This window comes from Sipha flava, unplaced genomic scaffold, assembly GCF_003268045.1.
Source record: "Sipha flava isolate LNK unplaced genomic scaffold, YSA_version1 32_pilon_pilon, whole genome shotgun sequence".
Lineage (NCBI taxonomy): Eukaryota > Metazoa > Arthropoda > Insecta > Hemiptera > Aphididae > Sipha > Sipha flava.
Genome location: NW_020273018.1, coordinates 517101 through 539762, shown reverse-complemented (window position 1 = coordinate 539762; position 22662 = coordinate 517101). Strand labels below are relative to the sequence as shown.

The 22662-nt window shown below is 27.1% G+C and overlaps 3 protein-coding genes across 5 annotated transcripts; 1 reads left to right on the top strand and 2 right to left on the bottom strand.

The window, feature by feature from the left end:
- Window positions 1–10105: 10105 nt before the first annotated feature.
- On the bottom strand, window positions 10106–13921 carry LOC112686922 (methyltransferase-like protein 25). Its single transcript, XM_025559417.1, has 5 exons — window positions 13343–13921; window positions 12749–13267; window positions 11429–11602; window positions 11190–11336; window positions 10106–10402 (listed from the first exon to the last, which is right to left on the bottom strand). The coding sequence occupies exons 1-5, from the start codon at window positions 13901–13903 to the stop codon at window positions 10316–10318; spliced, it is 1488 nt and encodes a 495-aa protein (XP_025415202.1). The 5' UTR covers window positions 13904–13921; the 3' UTR covers window positions 10106–10315.
- On the bottom strand, window positions 13874–14566 carry LOC112686923 (oral cancer-overexpressed protein 1). The gene is made up of 2 exons (XM_025559418.1): window positions 14538–14566; window positions 13874–14325 (listed from the first exon to the last, which is right to left on the bottom strand). Exon 2 carries the CDS (start codon window positions 14317–14319, stop codon window positions 13891–13893), a length of 429 nt encoding a protein of 142 aa, XP_025415203.1. The 5' UTR covers window positions 14320–14325; window positions 14538–14566; the 3' UTR covers window positions 13874–13890.
- Window positions 14567–14826: 260 nt separating this feature from the next.
- Window positions 14827–22639, top strand: LOC112686902 (E3 ubiquitin-protein ligase HECW2-like). Of its 3 annotated transcripts, none has more exons than XM_025559372.1 (13): window positions 14827–15306; window positions 18533–18646; window positions 18707–19354; window positions 19419–19554; window positions 19672–19840; window positions 19904–20089; window positions 20146–20501; window positions 20584–20778; window positions 20832–21200; window positions 21266–21461; window positions 21551–21749; window positions 22063–22261; window positions 22386–22497. In XM_025559372.1, exons 2-13 carry the CDS (start codon window positions 18547–18549, stop codon window positions 22495–22497), a joined length of 2865 nt encoding a protein of 954 aa, XP_025415157.1. In that variant the 5' UTR covers window positions 14827–15306; window positions 18533–18546. The 3 variants fall into 3 exon arrangements, with proteins under 3 accessions (XP_025415157.1, XP_025415158.1, XP_025415159.1); XM_025559373.1 differs by lacking the exon at window positions 14827–15306 and adding an exon at window positions 15733–15991; XM_025559374.1 differs by lacking the exon at window positions 14827–15306 and having other exon boundaries at window positions 18547–18646; window positions 22386–22639.
- The last annotated feature ends 23 nt before the right edge of the window (window positions 22640–22662 follow it).

The following is a 22662-nucleotide window of genomic DNA, read 5'->3' as shown; positions in this document are numbered from 1 at the left end:
ACTTGTGTTTTATGTCAATATTGGTTAAATATTTCAAGTACCTATGTACTTTGAGTTGATCGCAATAATAATCGTAACACTCAATTTATAGGACGGAGAAAATATGTCGGAGACACTTGTACTCGGCAATTCCGGGAATACTGAATCGAGAACGGGTTTGAGTATTATCCATATTCTTAATCCCGAAACCGATTCATTATTGAAGTCCGAAGATCGTGACAATACTTCGGATTTGATCGAATCGTATAAGGCTGTAATAAGACAGCAAGCGATCGAGTTGCAGATCGAAAGAAAAAAGAATAGAAATACGGTTTTTTGTCGAACACCTAACGATCTCGATCACGTCACTGGCTTACAGACGAGGGACGCCAATGCCAATACTGTAGTTGATCTCAAGCTACAGTTGGCCAATTTAAATAGTACGATAGAAGGTCTCGTTTGTAAAAACACGATGAGTGCGGAAAAAATCACCAAGCTCGAGATGGAAAAATGCACGTCAGAACGAACGTTGAACGAAACGATCGGAAACATAAATTATGAACTGAACGTTTTGAAAAGTGAACTCCATACCACTCAATCAGAGATCGAATGTTCACGAGAAATTGTGAAGAAAAAAAGTGCCGAGGACAAATATCTGATGGAAAAGAACGAATCGTTAACACAGGATCTGAACAACCTTCAAAAATCGTTGGAGGATTTAAAAAGAAATTATATGTGGTCGACCGAAGAGGCAAATGGAGTTTCAAAAGATAAAATCAATGGGTTAGAACACAATTTGAACCGGTCGACATCAGTGCAAAATAATTTACTGCAACGTGAACAGGATAATGTCGCTATGACTGATATCGGTGTCATAGTTAAGAGCCTGGAAAGATTGAAAAGGCAGAACACAGTGCTGGATATACGCATACAAAACTCTATGGGGCCCAGTATTCGAACTGTTGACGAAACGGAATCGCGTTCGACTAACATCGTACCTGAGCAATGCGATCGTAGTGCGTTGGACGAATCGTTCGTCGTGACGAAAACGCTATGCGAAAGTGCTCTCGAAACATACGGCTCATTATCCACGGATGATTGCTTCATGCCTAAACGTACTAAAGATGAAACAATAGAAGAGCTACAACGTAGACTCGACGGATTAGAAAAAGCGTATACGGACAAAGAGCGGTGGTACCAAAAAACAATAGCAAAGTTAGACACAGAGGTGCGTAACGACAAAGAGTTCCGAACAAAAATGTACAAGGCCAGTATGAAGGAGAAAGGTAAGATATCCGTTTTACATATTATGCGACATAATTTCTCCGATTTACAAAAACATATTCGTTAAACGGCGATGGTTTGCTCGTCAATGCAGAAAACCAAATAGTGGACCTTATGGAAGATTTTAGGGTTTTGGTTAGAACCAAAAACGAAGAGCACGAATACGTACGGGGTGGTTGTAAAGAAGTGATAAAGGAATTGAAGGATGAGAAAACGTTGCTGGAGTTAGAGGAAGCAAACGCACGTGAACGCATGAGACAATTGAAGTTAGTAGTAGTATTAGCTAAAACGAAAATCGCTTTTTGGCGGTCATGCATTTATCGAATCGTTTCCGTGTCTTGCACAGCGAGAAGTACAACGATGAATGCAAAAAGTTGGCCGAGCTGTCGAGCCGTGTTGTCGAGCCGAAAAAGCGGCCGGTGGTGAACGGCAAACCGCCAGTGATAGCGGCGAGGAAAATTGCGAACGTTAAACCACAGGTCGCCGTCGCTAAACTCGTGGAGGCATCGAAAGCCGTGCTACCTCCTCTACCGTCTTTTATCACAAAACAGGAAGTTCCAGCGAAAGCTCCCACGAAAGTCCCCGTGAAAGCTCCCGTGAAAGCCTCCGCGAAAGTCTCCGTGAAAGCTCCCGTGAAAGCCCCCGTAAAAGCCCCCTTGAAAACCTCGGTGAATGCTGTTGTGAAAGTTCCAGTACCGAAAGCTGCCATTGTCAGGCCGTGGAGAAATCCAAACGCGACGAAGGTGCCGGAACCGGTGATCAGAAAGACTAAAACGCCGACGGTCAAAGTAGCGAGCGTTAACGTAATTAAATGTTTTTGAAGGAAACGGAAACCAAACACATTGACGTTCGTTAGTTACAGAGCAATGGTTCGGCGGCGAGACTCGCATGGAACGAAAAGGATTCCGAATACAATGCGGTCGAAGCACGTAACCGAGCGCAGTGTGAACGGGACCGGAAGATCGAAGAGCTTCGCGAGAGGTACAAGCAGCACAAGGCCGCTGGCATTCCGATAGGAGGTCTACCGGCTTTCTACGTGCCGCCGGAAAACCGGTGGAAAATCTAAGACTACCAATCCGGCTCGTGGTAGTCACGGGTAAACGACCACCCGGGAACACGTCTTCGAACTTTCGCGTAGGATTTTTCCCGTTGAAATATACATTTTATCAATCGTTATCAGGACACGCACTCAGCTCCATTTCCTTGGTATCCCCCACTTTGGAATTTCGAAAATCAAATTCGATAGTTCGTTTGTGCTGGTTTGTGCACTTATTCCCGACGTTTGTGCTTTTATCGTTCCCGAGATATTCAAATTTTGTTGTGGGGGTGCCAAGGACATGCTCAGCACCCTCACTTCAGAGTTTCGAAAATCAAATTTCATTATGAATTTGTGCTGGTTTTTCGCCTATTTTTAAACTTTGTGCAGAACGATAAGTCGTCGATAAATTGGAACGACTTAAATTTTACAAACATTTATTGTTATTGTTATAACTAACTATTTTTATAGTTATTGTTATAACCTACTATTGTTGTTGTTTGTATATAATTTATTAAAGAAAAAATGTTTTCGGTAAACTTTAATTTTTTAAAATATTCAGAAAATTTAATTTAGTGGTGCTAGGATAACGGATATATCCACCTAGGATTCTTATTAATTTATTAAATTATGTTTTAAATTATTAAAAAGTAAATTTATACATCAACATAAAGTCACAAATATGCATTACTTATTTTCTCACATTCAATGGTATTCTCGGCTTAAAAATTCTAATTCTAATAATATTGATCATTTTAGATCTCTCAATCTAAATTTAATTTTTGTTTTGTTGGATAATCAAATTATTATTGATTGAATTCTTATTAATTCCAATTATGACTGAATCAACTATGAGAATTTCTAATAACTGTGTAAATACATTCATAGCCAAAACTAAAATTTTACGTATATCAATAACCAAAATTATATTTTTTAAAAAATACACTTTCATACACTGTAGGTATATTATTTTTTTGTTATTTTGTTATAATATATTTTATACTAATATAGGATAATATATAAGACAGTAAAAAATACTCAATAATGAATTTAATATGAAATTAACAATTTTATGCAGTATATTTGAAAAATATAAAATTTACTTAAAAAACAATTACATATATAGACAATTGACTTAGGAATTAATACAATTAGTTAAAATAAAAAATACTTTTGCATACATCAGGCACTTTAAAAGAAACAAGTATAAGGTAAAATATAAGAGTATAAAAACTGAATAATGAACGTAATATATTAATAACTTTATGTAATATGTTATGGAAACTATAAATATATATATATATAAGCAAAATAATACAAATGGTAACTTATAAATTAATAAATCTTATTTAAAAAAAAAAAAAAATTACAATTTATGAAAGTATTAAATAAAAATTAGATATTATTATAATACATTATTATACGGTATAAATTATGAATTGACAATTATTAACTCTTGATGTATATGATATGCCAGGCATGACGTACTGTTATTATTAAATCATCATATCTTTCCCATATATTTTCTGTTTCCCTCCAATTGAACGAAACATAATGCCCTAAAGCTTCCATGTTGGTTTTATTTGAAGGAGATATAAAATTCACGATTCCTCTAAGATAGTATATTTTTTTAAATATATTTAATGATTTAGGAATTTCATTTAGTGTCACTCGTACATCAAAATTTTCCTTTTGTTTTTTCAAATTGGTCATTGATGAAATTGGTTCAATTATTAATTGATAGCCAGAAATTATTGATTTGGTTATCATTGAGCCGCAGTTAAGACATTCAACGGTAGTATTATATTCATACGAACTTTTTATAATGTCCAACATAAATTTAAATTTTTAGTAGGTTAGTTAGGTTTGTTAGTCCCATAACAAAATTTGAATATCTCGAAAACTATGAAAGCACAAACGTCTGTAATAAGTGCACAGACCAGCACAAACGAAGCACAAACGAACTATCGAATTTGATTTTCGAAATTCCTAAGTGGGGGTGTCAGGGAAATGGAGCTCACGCACAAAGCCGTATCAGTGCATAGGCACTATAGGAACTGTGTCTAGGGCCTATGGACATTTTTGGACCTACTAAAATGTGTGGCTACGATTTTTTTGTAGTATGCAAATTTGGTATAAAAAAAATATTTTTATGGTATTTGAAAATTTATATTATATATGTTTTGGATTAATATGATTTTTTTTTAACATTTTTAAAAACTTTTATCGTATTAAAATTTAAAACAGTTATCATATAAAAGTTTGGATTTGATTTTTATGTTGTAAATATTATTGTTTTTAAAAGCTTAACACCGCATGAGATTCAACACTTCCTCTCCCAAAGAGAAGGTTTCTTAACCATTTAAATACTGGACAACGGCCCTGCAAGGACTAACCTAGGGACCTAGGGTAACATATTCATATGTGGTTTATTTAAGCCCTTTAAGATGACAACATTAAGTTGTCATTCTATCAACACCTAAAGCTTACGTTTCTTGAGGGAATCTCTGTTGCGTTTTTGCGAATAAAATATTTACAAGTATACGAATTATATTTACGAGTGTAATATTATGGCGTTTATAAACAAACAATTACACAGTCCTGCAACTACTTTGTTGTTTCAACTTTTTGCACTTATATTTATAGATTTTGATGCGCTGAATTCAAATCTGTAATCAATATTTCTCTAACACGTCTAGTTTTTCCACAATTTGAATAAAAAATATTGTATTTTCTTTATAGTCATACAATAATATGCGATATATTCATAAATTGAATTATTATTATAAACTCAATATAGTATACTTTACTGAAACTTTAATCTTATCTTTATTAAATTGTTTATCTTATCTTATAATAGTATAATTAAATATATTTTTAAATTCATACAATTTATGTCTATTTTTCATAGTTATATTAATTTTATTCTTCATAAAATATCCGAGTTCTATATCACATTTCTAAGATTTTATTCGTGTGATTTTTGATTTTCAATTTGTTTAAGTATGACGTCTAAAACCATTTAAAGAAGATGTTGATGAAAACAATTAAAATTTATTTTGTTATATATGTGATGAATATGTTATAATGAAACAACGAAATAACATAACAAATTTTGTTAAAAATGTATACCACGAATATTTTGGTATTCATTTAGGAGATCAAGATAATCTTGGGCACCCCATACTGTTTGCCGATCCTATGTTGAAGGTTTGCAAAATTGGAAACAAGATAAGCGTTTATCAATGCCTTTGAAGTACCAATGGTTTGGCGAGAACCAAAAAATCATATTGACAATTGCTATTTTTGTATGGTTAATATTTGTACATTGGACGGTGAATTATTGGTTAAAAAGACAGAATTTAGAACTGGGAACTAAAAATATAATAAGTCATTATTTAATTGAACCACAAAAAGTTTTATTACCTCCTTTGTACATAAAGTAAGGAATAATGAAGCAATTTGTAAAGGCCCTTGATAAAAATAGACATTGTTTCCAATATCTGTGCCATAAATTTCCTGTATTATCTGGAAAAAAGCTCAAATAAGGTATATTTGATGGACCATAAATCAGAATACTAATGAAAGATACAGATTTTCAAAATAATATGACCACCGTAGAAAAAAAATGCATGGACTAGTTTTAAAAGCGTGGTATCGAAATTTTTAGGTAATACAAAAGATCCAGATTATAAATCGATCGTAGCTGATTTATTGAAAAATTTACAAGTATTGGGCTGTAATATGAGTATAAAACTGCATTTTTAAAATTTGCTTATTGACCATTTTCCGGAAAATTTGGGTTCATTAAGTGAAGAACAAGGTGAACGTTTTCATCAAGACACCAAAGAGATGAAAAGGCGATATCAAGGTCGATAGGATTTTAGTATGATGGCCGATTACTGCTGGTGTTTAAAACGTTAAACTGAAAAACAAAGCTGCAAAAAAAAAATCAAATAAATTTAGACTGCGCTGTTTACTGCGCTGCCGCATGTGTCACTAGAGCGATCGCCGCAATATTATCGTATTAGTCGTATTTACATTGGACGCCACCGCAAAAATCGCATTAACGGACGAGAATGCAAATTGCATCGGTCGCATAGTACAACGATTGTGGTATTTGTCAGATTCACGAAGGACACATGCATCATTGTTATGCCTAAAACTGTACTGACCTGAAGTAAAAACTCCTTTTGTACTTATGTTTATCCAGCTCTGTAATGCATGCATGATAGATCACATATCAGTTATATATTACCTTGATAGAATCGATTTTCACATTCTTGGAATGGAGTAAGACTAAGGGTATTATTTAATAATTTTCTACTCATACAACTTCCTTAGATAATGGAGCTGGTTTGGATAGTTTTAAACAAAAAAAGAAAAATTACGTAATTTACTATTAGTTATTGAAGGTTGGTAAAAAAATATGAGAATTTTCAACATTTGCTAGTAACTCATTAAGTCTCAACCTACCTAAAATTATTTACATAAATATTTAATTTTTTAACATATTTATATGCTATTTAGTAATTACTATAAGGAAATAGCTATGAATTTATTCTAATTATAGTACTAAATATGTATTTATATGTACTTCCTGTATAATTATAATCTGTCGACAATTAAGTTGGGTTTGTTTTTGAGAACAGATGTAAATAAGTATATATATTATAATCTATATAACATCAGCTATTTTTTTTATATCATGTTTATAAATTTTAATTTAAAGACACGACCACTTCTCAAATTATATTATACTATATTGTATTGAAAGTATCTGTAACTTGTAACCTGTAAGTACTACAACACTAGTTAAGGTTAACATATTCAAATCTGACTAATCATAGATTTATTTTACTTATTTTTACCGTTTGCATTTAACTGTGATCATATAGACAAGCAGTGGCGTGTGCAGTGGGGGATGATGGGGGATATATCCCCCCATGGGCTTTTTTTTTTGTCTTTAATGTTTAAAAATATATTTAAGAAATACGACGGGACAGTCACGGTTAAATGGATTACGTTTATGAACATACATTGAGACATTCCATTATCTACAGAACAAATTATTGTTGAATTTAGTGTAAAAGCCAGAAGGATGAATTTCCGCCTTGATTAAATTGTTTTTTGTATAATAATAAAGAATAACGATTGAAAATAATATATTTTTTATGTATGACATCTCTCCCCATACCAAATTCCTGCGCACGCCACTGTAGATAAGTACCAAACAATTTTACATCTTGATCAAGACTTGATGTTTGTCGTACCTACCTATTTTAAAACTTGTATCATGTATCACTGATTTGTATTGACGATTTTGTAAAATTAATGTTTATACCTATTATCAATTGTATTTATAAATGTCATAATGATAATAGCGTAGTCAATAAATAATAATATTTTTATTTTTTTTTTTTATTATTATTATTATTATTATATAATATATCCGCGGCTTCTATGGCCATTGGACGTTACAATGTTTTAGACTTAATACATAATGAAAATAAACTTATTACTTATTACTTATTACTAATTCATTTATAAAATAAACAAATAGATTGGTGCAGGTTGGTTACAGGAGGTTGATGAGGTGTGTATCAGTGAGAAATTGGCAGAGCTTGACGATATTGTCTGGTTTGGGGCTTAGTGTTTCAGTCAGGTGATAAGATATCTGCTGCTTAATTCTCTCCATATTGTGTCAATAATATTTTACATCTACAATCAGTGTGTTCGGAAAATCATCAACTAATTTAGCGGATTGATTGGAGTTTAGGAACACCTTTTTGGGGCATTACGTTGTAACGAGTTGGTTAATACGTTTGACCGCCACCATAGCTATGATGTCAACAAATTATCAATTATATTCAAGCAAGATTGTTGATTGTTATTAATTAACTAATAAAATACAAAATATAATTGAATAAAATATTAATTGAAAATTGTAAATTAAATCTTCAAAACATATCTTATTACATATTTTTTTTTAATTATCTTTAAGAAATGAATACATGTTTAGATAAGAAAAAAATGTTATTGTTAAATCAATTTAAAAATACTGAAGTTCGTATTACTAACTTCATGTTAATTACGAGTTTGTATAATGACAGACTTTAAAAGTCATTTTAGACTTAACAAGAATTCAGTCGAGGTAAATATATTTAACATTATAATAATTCATTTTTTGTTATTATTTAAATGTATTTATATTTCTATATTATTAATCTTTCTTTTCCTTATTAACTTCCATATTTTTGCTTTCCATTATAACCACAGTATATAATAATGTTATAATACAGTCGACTGTTGAGAGCTTCAGTGCTCGTCACTTGATAGTAAAAAAATGTGAAATACTGAAATGTCTTGCAAATCACATAAATGATATATAATTAGAATTTGGCGTGTATTTTTTATCAAATCCATCTGTATTTCTGTTAGTCCAATTGGATAATTACGGATTCCTGATAAAACAATCCGCTTAATTACCTCCCCTCCACTGTATTGAAGGAACGCTGAAATTAGGAATACTAAATTCTAGCAGCTGACCAATCTGCTGAGTTTCGAAACAGACGGATTATGTAATTTATAATCTATTATCCAGTGATTATTCTAAGAATTTTTATCAACTACGCATTTTGTTTAAATAAGCCTATCAAAATAGAAGTATGATCTCAAAATATACTGTCAAATAATAGTAAAAACGATAAAATGTGTAGCTTCTATGTGAAGTAATTTAAAATGAAATGTATTTAAAAGATATAAAACAATTTACATTCGTGTTCAAAGTATTTTTTTTTAAATTTTTTAATAAATTTCCTTTTTACTTTTTTTATAAATCATAATGTAATGTATAAAATAACACTAAAAAACATTGAATTAAAATTTAATTACGCAAAAGTTTATTTTCAAGTGCGCAACTACCTTTTCCAAATACGCAAAATAAGCCCAACTGCGCTTTAGAATAAGCCCTGCTATAATCTATAATATTAGGCGCATTACCGAATAACAATAGAGAAAAAAAGATTATTCATTTACAAATGTAAGTCATTTCTCGGATTACGGAACCGGATACCTGTTTAATTAAATGTGACATATATGGCTTTCTGATTCATGTGGTAAACTCTAACGAATGTCGCATGTACAAATTAATATTCAATACATTTATTTTACCATCATCATAGAATAATAACCATTGATTAAACTTATATTTTATTCTATAATTTACATAGACATATGTAATTATAATTGTATTTACATTTTTTAAGAAAAAAATTCTGTTTGACACAAAATCAAATAAAAGCCATACTTTAAAAAAATATTTTAGGTTTTTTTTTATAGATTTATGAAACAGAGACTCATATATCGTACATCATAAAATGTATAATAATAAAAGTAGTATTAAAATTCAATAAAATGTAAAATAATATTAATTTAATCGTTGTTGTTTTATTAGGTTAACCTCATGGTATACTTGTAGATTGTATCCATTGATTGTAGAATCTATCAAATAGGAAATCAATGCTAGTACTTAGCTACATATCGATCATAGCTTTATCTTCAATGTCTAATCTACATCTATTTAATACATAAGTAAATGTTATGAAATTCTATTTAGTTTCGTAATTTTGCTAACAATTTTATATAATTAATAATAGTGTATGGAAGGGTAAATTATCAACTTATTTAAATATTTTCTAAATTTTTTTTTTATTTATGAAATTTACAGCGGTAATTTTAAATAAAAAATAGTTAACATAAATATTAAAATAGTGATGATATCTTTATTTTATACAATATGAAATTTTTTCAGGTTCAAGTATTGCAGAATTAATAAAATTAGTAGCTATGGATCAATTATTAATATTATCAGACACCAGTAATCAAGAGTACAAATTACAAATCTCAAGTTAATTTAATTTACTTGAGATTTCATAAATATAACCATTAGTATTTTTCACTGGTTTATGTAACACATACAATTCAGCACTTGTAATCAAAAGTTTTAGTTGAAATTCAATTTTTTTTTAATGCAATAATTGCATGATTTCTAGGAGACAGCAGTGGATCAAAAAGTTTTGCAACAAAAGCTTCATTAATACCCTAAAAACAATTTATTAAAAATTAATTTTAACAAAGTGAAATTAGAATAAAAAATATAAAAGCTATTAATTTTTTTTTAAACGTTATTATAAGGTATTTTTTACATTTTTATAAAATTACAGCAGATTGTGTATGCATATTTTAGTTAAATTTTTCATTCAATAAATATTATTTAAATATAACTAGTTATTGATTAAAATAACCTAAAAATGATTTTGATAAATAGATTCTATAAAAAGAAGAAGAAAGAAAAGTATATATAGTAGTTCCATAATTTTAAATTTATCAATTTTTTTTATGCATATTTTAACATTTTAATCTATATATTTATGCAAATTTAAGAATTTTTTGATAATAAGTATAATTTCTTTTTTGTGAGTTTTAAGGGATTTGAATTTTATATTTTTATAATTATATGGTAACATAAGTATATCATCTCTATATAACTTTCTCAAAATTAAATTAATTAAATATTCATACTGAGAAATTTTTACTGGTTATTATCTTAAGCTAAAAGAAATTTTAAAAATGATATTTTTAAGATAATATCAGTAATTATTTTTAAAGTTGGGGAATCAATTAAATTATAATTTGCCACTAAGGTATATTATTATTGTAAAAAGAAAATTATTACTTTATATATTTAATATTCATTGATTAATGTATAATTTATATTTATATGATTCATTTTAAAATAAAAATTTATATTGATACCAATTTGATGAATTTATTCATAAGACATTGAAATCTACCTTTAGTATATTAAATAACAATATGTGCATAATACCTGTTCATAAAGATATAATAATCTATCCATTAAAATTAGTCCTTCAATTATTGGAGCTAGTGTTTGTTTTAAAATAAAAAATATTTTTATTCGTTCATATTCTATCTGATATTTATCATACAATTTGTTTATTGTTTCATCATCAACCTGAAAAAAATGAATTTAAATTTGTATATTTATTTTAATTATAATAAATAAGTTATAAAATACATTTTAAATAAGTCTCGATTTCAAAGTACCTCAGTATTTAATTGTAAACGTTTTAAAGCTTTATGAACATATTCATTAAAGGTTAAACATTTATGTGCCAATCTTCCAACATGACATCTAGTAATGTTTTCAATTCCAAGTTCTTCTACTAAATAAACTTGTAAAAGTGCTCTATAGAACAATGGTTTTGTTGGATTTATTATCTGCAGAATACATTTTTGATTTCATTAAAATATCTTTTGCTTGTACAAGAACTACAGAAATAAAATTTTAAGATAATGATATTACTTGCAAATTTATACAGTGTGTAAACTCTAATTGAGAACACTCAATAAATTTGCATAGAGACCTGCAATTTGAATTTGTTTTTATTACACATTTATATGATCTTTGAATTTTTTTAACTAAATTAAACATACACAGTACAACTTTTTTTCTTAAATGACATCCACCTATTTCAACCACTAAATATTTTTTGTCTAATTTTTTAAAGAATTTTGGTAATTTAACCAACTTCCTAAGTCCAAAGTTTAACAAGTTAGAGCAATTTAAAAAAATAATGGTAATTCTGGAAATGATTGTTCTAGGATTATTCAGACTTTTTCACCCCTATTTATTAAGGTGAGATTCACAGCATAGGTTTAGACAAATATTTGAACAATTTATACATTAAATTATTTAATAACTAAATAAAATTATAATTTAAATAAGAATTAAATTTGTAATAAATTATTAATTTATTCCAATAGATCCATTTAATGAAGCAAAATAAATAAGTATTATGCTATAAGTTATAATTTTTATACAAATTTAAGTGAAAATTAACAGTAGTTAAAATTATAATGACGTATGAATAAATAAAACCTTAATAAATAGGGGTTAAAATGTCAAGTCTGAATAACCCTAGAACAATTATTTTATTATATATTATATATATTTATATATTAAAGATATTGAGTGTTATCAATTAGCATTTATACTCTGTACATATATTGTATTACATGTATATTAATATTCATTAATCATTAAAAATATCAATAAAATATCAATAAAATTAATATAATAATTAAATATAAGATAAGTAAAAATATGAAGTGTATCAATTAAAAAAATAACATTATTATACTATACAATAAAATAAACCTGAAATTCAATTGATTATTGATAATAATATGTTGATATTATAGTATATTTAAATAAAGTAGGATGCCGGTCTGAAAATGCAAGCTAAAATATTTAAAAATATTTTAATTTTAGAAAAAATAATGAAATTATTAGAAATTTTTTAAAAAATTAGCAAATTAATGTAGATAGTTAGAGTCCTAATAATATAAATAAATAGAACTTACATCTTTAGAATTAAAAACTTTTTCTGGTGATTGAGAAGCACACATTCTAGCATCTCGTCCAAGTATAAATTGTTGATCTTTCAGATATTTACTAACAGGAAATCCATACGATTGATTGCTGTTTAATGCATTTTCAACATCATTCCAGAATGGGTTAACAGTGAATTCTTCTTCAATTAAATGATAACAGCAACCAACATTGACCAATAATTTTAAACAATTTTTAGATTCAATAAATAATTTTAAACAAGTAGTAGCTAATGAACCACACGTGTGAAGTCCGACTAAGGCAAACTCTTTTTTTTTATTATTTTTAAATTCATTTTGAATTAAGGGTACAATGTTGGTATGTTCAGTAACATATTCTGTAACCTGTTTATACGTACTACCCACTACATTTGATTTTTTGCTATACTTTTCATAATATTCTTCATATGTATTACATTTTTCTTTAGCTATTGGACAAAATATTTTTTTTTCAAAACTATCTGATTTTTTAACAATTGTCTGCCAATATTTCTGAAAAAATAACATTATCAATGTATCAAATAATTTTAATTTTATATAGATATACTGTTTATTAAATATAATAACCTCAAATTTTATAGTTCGATTTTTAGCACCTTCAGAATTGATGGATTGAGAATCAATACCAAGTACATTGAAATTGTAAGCTAAAGCTAATAAAGAACTTAGATATCCTTTTCCACCTCCAATATCAATTATTATGTCTGTACCAGCATAGTGAGAAAAATCTGCTACTAATTTAGCCATTACTTCTACTTCATGCATTTTCTTAGCAGCCATGAATTCTTTTAATTTAAATGATTTATCTATTGGATTATAACCCCAAGACTGAAGTACATTATATACATCATCTAAATTTAAATAACAACTACTTGGATAAGAATTTAAGTTGTTTAATTTAGATGAAGTAACAAAACACGTTAAAGAATCAGGAATTGGATAATCTGACCAAAAATTAGCTAATACAAATTCTGTACCTTTTAAATCAACTTCTTTTCTAATATCACTAGGTATTACAGTTTCCCAAAAATTATTACTTATGAAATTAACAACATGGCTATTAGCAATAGGTAAATATGGTTTTAAATAAATAATAACTTCATCTAATTTGGATCTTAATTGTTCCATTGTGAAAAATTAAAAATACTTTTATCTATATCTTTAATTTTTAAATTAAAACAAAATTTTTTATACAATCCTTTTATTTCATTGTATTGAGTAATAATATTAATATTTTTATCATTAATCTCTGGAAATGCTTTAATTAAGCCTGAAAGTTTTTGTAAAACATGAAGTTCTTTAGCAGAAAATATGATTATCTGCGACTGATATAGTTTGTCTATAGCAATTAAAATGCCAGAATAAAACCCAATTTCTAATCCAATATCATGACCTTTTTGATAACCTATTTGAAAGCCTTGCTGGTAAGAATTTTCAAAAGACTTTTCAATTCCTTCGGTATAATTCTTTTTAGCTATACGCTTTTCACTTAGCAGAATATCATCAATAATAGAATCATAATCAAGATTTGTACAAACACTCATTATAATCTGAAAATATTTTATTAAATATTATATTAGAAACAGAAATCAAATTAAGGATCATATTCAATACAAAAATTTAAGCTTTTTTTAATTATTAAGTTAATAATATTTTACTTTAAACTAAAAATTATCAACATTATACATATTAACTAAAATTAACTTCAATATTTTTTTGAATACGACCCATAATAATAAATACATTAATAATAAATATTCACCAAAGATAATTTTTTTTTTTTTTACATCATAAAAAATTCTTTATTCCATAAAAAGTAAAATTAATTTAAAGTCGAATTTAAACACACTTAAAACTAAATAAATCATTATAGTGATATAATTTGTTAACATTTTTCTTCTTATCATCTTGTTGATGATGTCATTAGTTACCACGGTATTCAAGGTTTTAACAAGGAATGATATAAAATAAAATGTAGATAGACTACTTCTTTCATAGTTTGTATCAAAAGAATGTTCAGTTAAATTATGTACTTCTTTCTATAATTTATTTTCACTGTAAATTTTTCTATTTTATAAACATTTTGTTTTACACAAATTATATATTATTAATTTCTTTTATAAAATTGTACAAAAGATTTTTGAAACTATAAACAAACCACTTATTAATATATAAATATTGTTTTTTTTTAAATCTCAATCTGGCTGCAGAAATCTTACAAAATCCTGATGGAATTTTGCAAGAAGAATTCACTGATGGATCTATTGTAAATATATTGGAAGTGAGGATCAATCCAACTACAAATGATGATTCGATTGAAAAATTTTCATCATTTATTGAAAATTGTCCTACCAAAAATAACAAATGTGAACCAGTTTATGTTAATTCAGATGTGGATAACACATACTTAAAAGTATTTGTTAATGAAGTTCATTTATCAGAAGATGGTATACGATTATCAATAAAAGTGCTATGGAACATTCTTAAAGATGATAGACAAACCGAAGACTGGATAGGGTATTATAGATTAGGTGTGTATTAGTACATTTTTATTTTAATAAAATAGTTATATTTTAATTATGTCTTCAGAAAAAAAATGAAAGTTATTAACTTGTAATTTATTTATTATGATCCATTAGATAGTTAATAAATTCTATAAAAAATATTCATAGAATTATGTAGAGATGTATCACTATCTGTATGGTTTATATTGTTAAATTTATAAAAATATGAATTAAATTAATCTTCAATTCAATAATTATACTGCAGTTATTATAATTAATTGTTTTATAATTTACTTTCCAACAAAAATTGTAATGTTGGCAAAAAAAAAAAATCAATTTCTGTAAAATGAAAGTCTCATTTAAGTTGGTAGCATTGCGTTCATTCATGTTTTCGTGGCCCATAGTAATTTTGGGTTATGTACCGGAAGTGAGAGTGGGGTCGGGCAGGTGGGGGGTTTCCGTTTCATTCATCTATTCACTTCATTCATTGGCAAATGGTCATATATATCCGTTCTAAGGGCATGGCACTGCTTTTTATATGAGTGTTATTTTTCTCTCTCTCTGTGAGAGTGTTTTCAATATCCTATTAAATCATATTCGAATGATTTAGTATCTGTTCTTTACTTCCGGTTGAAGTTTTTCGTGTTATTTTTTAAAAAAAATTTAGTGTTATTTAAGTTATAGTTACAAGTCCTTTGATGCTTCAAAAAAGGTACGTTTTGAAATTGTATTTTATAGGCTAGATATAGACGATACACATAAGGCATTCAATGTGTTCAGCATTGTTGATTTTTTATTACGCAAGAGTAATGTTTCTTCAACATTACACAGTTGTGTATAATTATATTAAATTATCAGGCTCTTGTTCTGTTTGTTAAATCATACTAACGTTACACATAATGAATAATACTGAAGTTATAAATTCTAATCATTGATGTTTATTATACATAATTGATTAGAATTTATACATTTTATGTACATTGTTTAATGTAGAAACTTGGTATTTTTGTTAATGAAAATTGCTGATTTGAATTATTTAATTACATTTTGATTAACATCAATATTTTAATTAATATACATAATATTTTTTGTTGGGTTTATATTGATAATATTTTGTTTGTGTAATAATTGTTGAATCAATCGGAGATACATTATTTTTCTAAGATATATTTAAACCTACATATTACAAACACAAATTAATTATTATATATTATGATAACATTTGCTTTAATATAATCAGAAGATAGTACATTTATTGTATCATCAAAATTTTACATTGCTGTGTCTGCATCATTTAAAATATAAAGAATATATACTACAAATAATTGATATTTGAAACTATTTTTGTAGATATAATAATATGTATTTTTTCTAATTGTTTTAAAATATAATATTACCATTGATGCATATTTTATTGTAATTTAAACGTTGATATTCATACATGATATGTTTGATATTTATTATATGTTAATCTTAAAAACTACTATGGTAATAATTTGTTTTAAACAATTCATTCTTTATCGATAATTTTATTTTATTAATGTGTGAAATAATGATAACATGTATTCTAAACTATTATATTTACCAACATATAGTAGTTTTTTATGTTTATGCTAGATTCTCTTTAATTACTAAATTAATATCTTTGGAATTTTAATTTGACCTTTTTTTTTCTATAGTGTAACTCATTGTTTATTTTTAAAATATGTCTCAAGACCGATTAGTCAATTTTTCTACTAAAAGCAAAATTGCTAAAAAATTAGACATGAATAAACTTATACAGATCTTTGTTTCTCTAAAAACAAGCTAATTTTAAATAAAATTAAGTTTGTTATGTTTTATTTTATCAGTATTATTATTATTATAATAATTTGTTTAGTTTTTTAAGATTATTATAAAGGTTTAATTATTTTTAAGGTTAAAAGTGAAAAATATTTTAAAAAGCAATAAATATTTGAATACATTAATTCCTAAAATCTAAGTACATGCACCTAATGAATTTATAATAAATGATAAAACTACAAATTTGACATTAAAATAAAAAAATGAAAGTATTTTTCGTGTAGGTATATTACGTATAAAATAATGGGAGGGGCTAAGTTAGTATTGAATAATTTAATTTTTTTATATTATACGTAATGTATTTCTAATCCAGTTTTATTATTATTTTTCAAAATATAAATTTGTACCATTATGCTTATATAATTGTAAGTAATTTATCTAATATAATTTTACTTTTTTTTTTAATAATTTCTGGAATAATGCATATTCAAGCCCAGATTAAGACCTTCAGGGGTCCAGGGACCAATACATAGTTGTGGACACCCACTTTCCTTACATATAGTAGTTAACATAGTAAGCGAGTTACTGTCCTCAACGTCCATTAGTTCAAATAAGAAAAAAATAAAAATATTCTTTTAGGTGCTATAAAAAATATAAATTATAATTCAATATAATCTTAAGTCAAGAAGACTATGCGTTTTTAAGACATGGCCTCGTTTACCCTTCCTTTCTTAATTCAAACATGTGCACATATCATATTATTTATATTTTGAATATATTTTATATTAATACTCATAATTATTGTATCGTTAATTTTTTCTTCATTTTTAGTGATAAACATAATTCGACCTTTATAAATAGAGTAGAGATAGGCTTCATATATAAATATCCCTTCATATTTAACTCACCATTGTTGAACCAAATTTATTAGTTATTTTTATAATTGCTATATATTAATAAAATTAAAGTCATGGTAATGGTTTATTACTTAAAATTTGAGACTAATTTTTTTTTTTAATATTCACTCAAATTTATATATATTTATAATATGACATCTAGTATTATTTTTATTGTATTTTTAATTAGTTTATTTTTTATATTTGTTTCTTGTGGAGTATTTATTGTAATATACTTGTTGAGTGTATATTTATATTTTATATTGTTCTGTTATTTTTTGTTAATATTAAATTCTGTTAAGTTGCTATAAATCATATATTTTCAAAATTACATTTTAGATTCATTAAAATTTAATTTAAATATAGTTATTTGATTGTTTTTCTCTTGTGTTTCCAGTTATAATTTTATTCAAATGTATTTAAATTTATGAATTATAGGTTTAAACTTATTTAGTATAATATTTATGTATTATAATACTTCTTTTTATTGTTTGATTCAATATGATATTTATATATATATATATATATATATATATATCTGTACAGTAACCTTATAGTTATTTTTTTCCGTATAGATGAGAAAAATGTTATGACCTGTATTGCTCGATATACAAATCCTATCAATGGCACGTCAAAAGGAAGTGCAATGTGGTTAGTTGATTTTCCACACTGCTCATCCATGAATGAAGGTATTATTCATTATAGTTAATTTTTACTTTTGCTAAATAATACTAAGAATATATTTGTAGGATATGGAAAATTCTTTTGCTTCCGTTACTGTAGCGGCTTGTCTTGTCTGGCTGAATCGCAGCCAATTGACCTTGACTCTGTCTATAAGTTAGCAGCTGACAGTAACGAGAATGCTAAACAACCTAAAGTGTGTGAAAACTGTACAGAATCATGTGAAAGCTCTGAAAAACTTGCCCAATCTGGAGCAAAAGTTATTGAAACTAAAGTTGATGTTCATGTTCAACATGTTGATAAAAAACCACCAGTGGCTGAAAATAATGATTATCTTAAAATTTGGTCAGATGCTCCTGTACCAGATTCTCCTCCTCCTCCTCTTCCACCACGTACCTATAAACATAAACCTTTAGAAAGAACTTGGGCAATGCCGCCAACCACTAACATTCCGTTGGATGCATTACGTCAGTTAAAACCAAAAGGTCTAATGGATATTTCTGATTTTACCAATATTTCTCCTGTGGTTGAGTCTAAAGCACATAGACCTTTAACCAGAGCTTCTAGTCGAGCTGGAGACCATGTTAATATGAAGTGTTCAGTTCAAAAAACTTTATCAAATGATACTAGAGAACATTCAAGATTTATGATGTTAACAGATGAAAATAGAAAACCAAAAAGAACAGAAAGTAAAAGAGACACTACACTCCCACCTGGTAATGATTGATAATACTAAATATTTTATTTATTTAATAAATTATTATCTTACAATTTTACTAGACTGGGAAGCTCGAATGGATAGTCATGGTAGAATATTTTATATAGACCATCTTAATAGAACAACTACTTGGCATCGTCCTTCAAGACAAAATTGTGATATGCATTATTACCAACAAAGGCAACAATTAGATAGAAGGTATTTTTACTTATTTAAGAAAAATATTTTGATTTTTGATTTTTATTTTTATTTCTTTTTTTGATGTAAAGTATTTTATTAATGATCTGTAAGTGATGATACAAATAATAATCCTAGGTACCAAAGTATACGTAGAACTATTTCTCAAGAACCAGAACGTAACACACTGTCAAGAACTGATTCTTTGCGATTGGACTCATCAAAAACTAAGTATAGAGAAACTGGAAGTATAGCTTTGCAATTTATTAGTAAAAAAGAATTTCCAACTTTATTGCAGCAAAATCAAGTATAACTAGTTTTTTTTTTTTTTTTTATTGATTATATATTAATATTTTAATATTATTTACAGAGAGCATTAGCACTTTATAATAGCTCTTCATCACTTAAATATATTGTACCAAAAATACGAAATCATCCATCATTATTTCAACGGTATCAAAGTCATAGTGATTTGGTTAGTCTTTTAAATTTATTTGCCAATACAAGAATTGCACTTCCTAGAGGATGGACTTCTAAAACTGATGCTGCTGGAAAGGTTCATATATTAAAAATATAATAATGCTATTTTAACACTCATTATTTTTATATTAGGTATTTTTTATGGATCATACCACAAAAATGACAACTTTTATAGACCCACGTTTACCATTAAATGATCTTTCTGTGCCATTGCCATCTACGTCTCAGGAACCTCCAATACCTCCCCCTCGTCCAACTATAACACATATTGATAATATGCTTTGTGATACAGTGGATTTACCAACTGCGTATAATGAAAAAGTTGTAGCTTTTATACGTCAACCAAATATACTTGAAATATTAGCCGAACGATATCCACAGTTATCAAATGACCAAAACCTAAAAGATAAAATAAACCAAATTAGAATTGATGGTGTTCCATCTCTAGATACATTTGGGAATGAACTAGAACTCAATATTTTGTTGAGGTGAGTGAATTATTTCATAATTGATTTAATATATTTTATTATAGAATTATATTAATACTTATTTATGTTTTTATTAATGAAGTTTATTTGAGAACGAGATAATGAGTTATGTACCAATAAGAGTAAGAGATGTAAAAGTATCTCCTCAACAATCACCAATAATGAATAGGGCAAATAGAACTGTTCCTCCATTCAAAAGAGATTTTGAAGCAAAACTTAGGAACTTTTACAAGAAATTGGAAACTAAAGGATATGGGCAAGGACCAGGAAAACTTAAGTATGATTAATATAAAATAAAATTATAAAGAGTATTTAATTATTTATTTTTAGGATTGATGTACGGAGAGATCACCTTCTACAAGATGCATACAATAAAATAATGAGCATGCCTAAAAAAGATTTACAAAAATGTAAATTATCAGCCCAATTTGATAATGAAGAAGGACTTGATTATGGTGGACCATCTAGAGAGTTTTTCTTTTTAATATCTAGAGAATTGTTCAATCCTTATTATGGCCTTTTTGAATATTCGGCTAATGATACTTATACTGTTCAAATATCGCCTATGTCGGCGGCATTTGTTAATAATAAAGAAGACTGGTTTAGATTTAGTGGACGAGTTTTAGGTTTAGCATTAGTTCACCAATATCTGTTGGATGCATTTTTTACTCGGCCCTTCTACAAAACTCTTTTAAAGCTGTAAGAAATTTTTTTTTACTTATTTCTATAAATAATAATTATATATATAAATTATTGAATTTTAGACCAATGAGTTTAAGCGACTTAGAATCTGTTGACCGAGAATTCCATCAATCATTATGTTGGATTCAAGAAAGAGATATATCAGGAGAAATGTTGGATCTTACATTTTCAGTAACTGAAGAAGTATTTGGTCAAACAGTTGAAAAAGAGTTAAAACCAGGAGGCCAGCGAATTTTTGTCACAGAAAAAAATAAGAAGGTAAACATATTTAATACTGTTATATTTCAATTTTATTAATATTTTATTTATATTTCAAATTTATTAAATTTCATGTTTTTTTTTTACAGGAGTATATTGACAAAATAGTCAAATGGCGATTGGAACGTGGTGTTACCGAACAAACCGAAGCTCTAGTCCAAGGATTTTATGATGTAGTTGATCCACGATTGGTATCAGTCTTTGATGCACAAGAATTAGAACTAGTCATTGCTGGAACTGTTGAAATTGATTTAGCTGACTGGAGAAATAACACTGAATATAGATCAGGTAATATTTAATCATCTATGAAGCCATTATAAATATTACATTAAAAACTAATATGACTGCGTTCTTTTCTGACAATTAAAATTTATCTTTAGAATATATATATATATTTTAATACTGATGTATTACAGGATTCCTGGTTTTTTATTTTATTAATTCATAACTTTAAATTAGATTGTAAACCAATTATTTTTTTTTTTAATATTATATATACATATCTTTTAGATTTAGATTAGATAGATTAAAATTTTTGCTATATGATATTTAAATTATTTTTTAATTTTAACAATGACAATATTTGCTTATTTAATTTCAGGTTATCATGATAAACATCAAGTTATGAAGTGGTTCTGGTCTTCAATAGAACAGTTTACCAATGAGCAAAGACTAAGATTACTTCAGTTTGTAACTGGTACCTCTAGTATACCATATGAAGGATTTTCTGCCCTTCGTGGATCTACTGGTCCGAGAAAATTTTGCATTGAAAAATGGGGAAAAGCCAACAGTCTCCCAAGGTATTGTTTTAATATTTTTACATTCTTACCAAATGAAATACTAAACAACAAATGCACATTCATTGACAAATAAATATAAAAAATTAATGATAACATATTTATATTTATTTATTATTTGTTTTAGAGCTCATACTTGTTTCAATCGTCTTGATTTACCACCGTATACTACTCAAAACATACTTTGCGAAAAACTATTGTTAGCTATAGATGAAAGTAATACATTTGGAATGGAGTGATAAGTCTTTTTATACTTTTTATAGCTAAATTCAGGTTAAAAACGTAGCAATTACGATTTATAGACCAGAAATTAATTATTATTGAACATTTTTAAGATTTTTTTTTTTTTTTGTTATTTTATATTTAAAAAACCTAGAGAGTGAAAATAATTATATTATCATTGT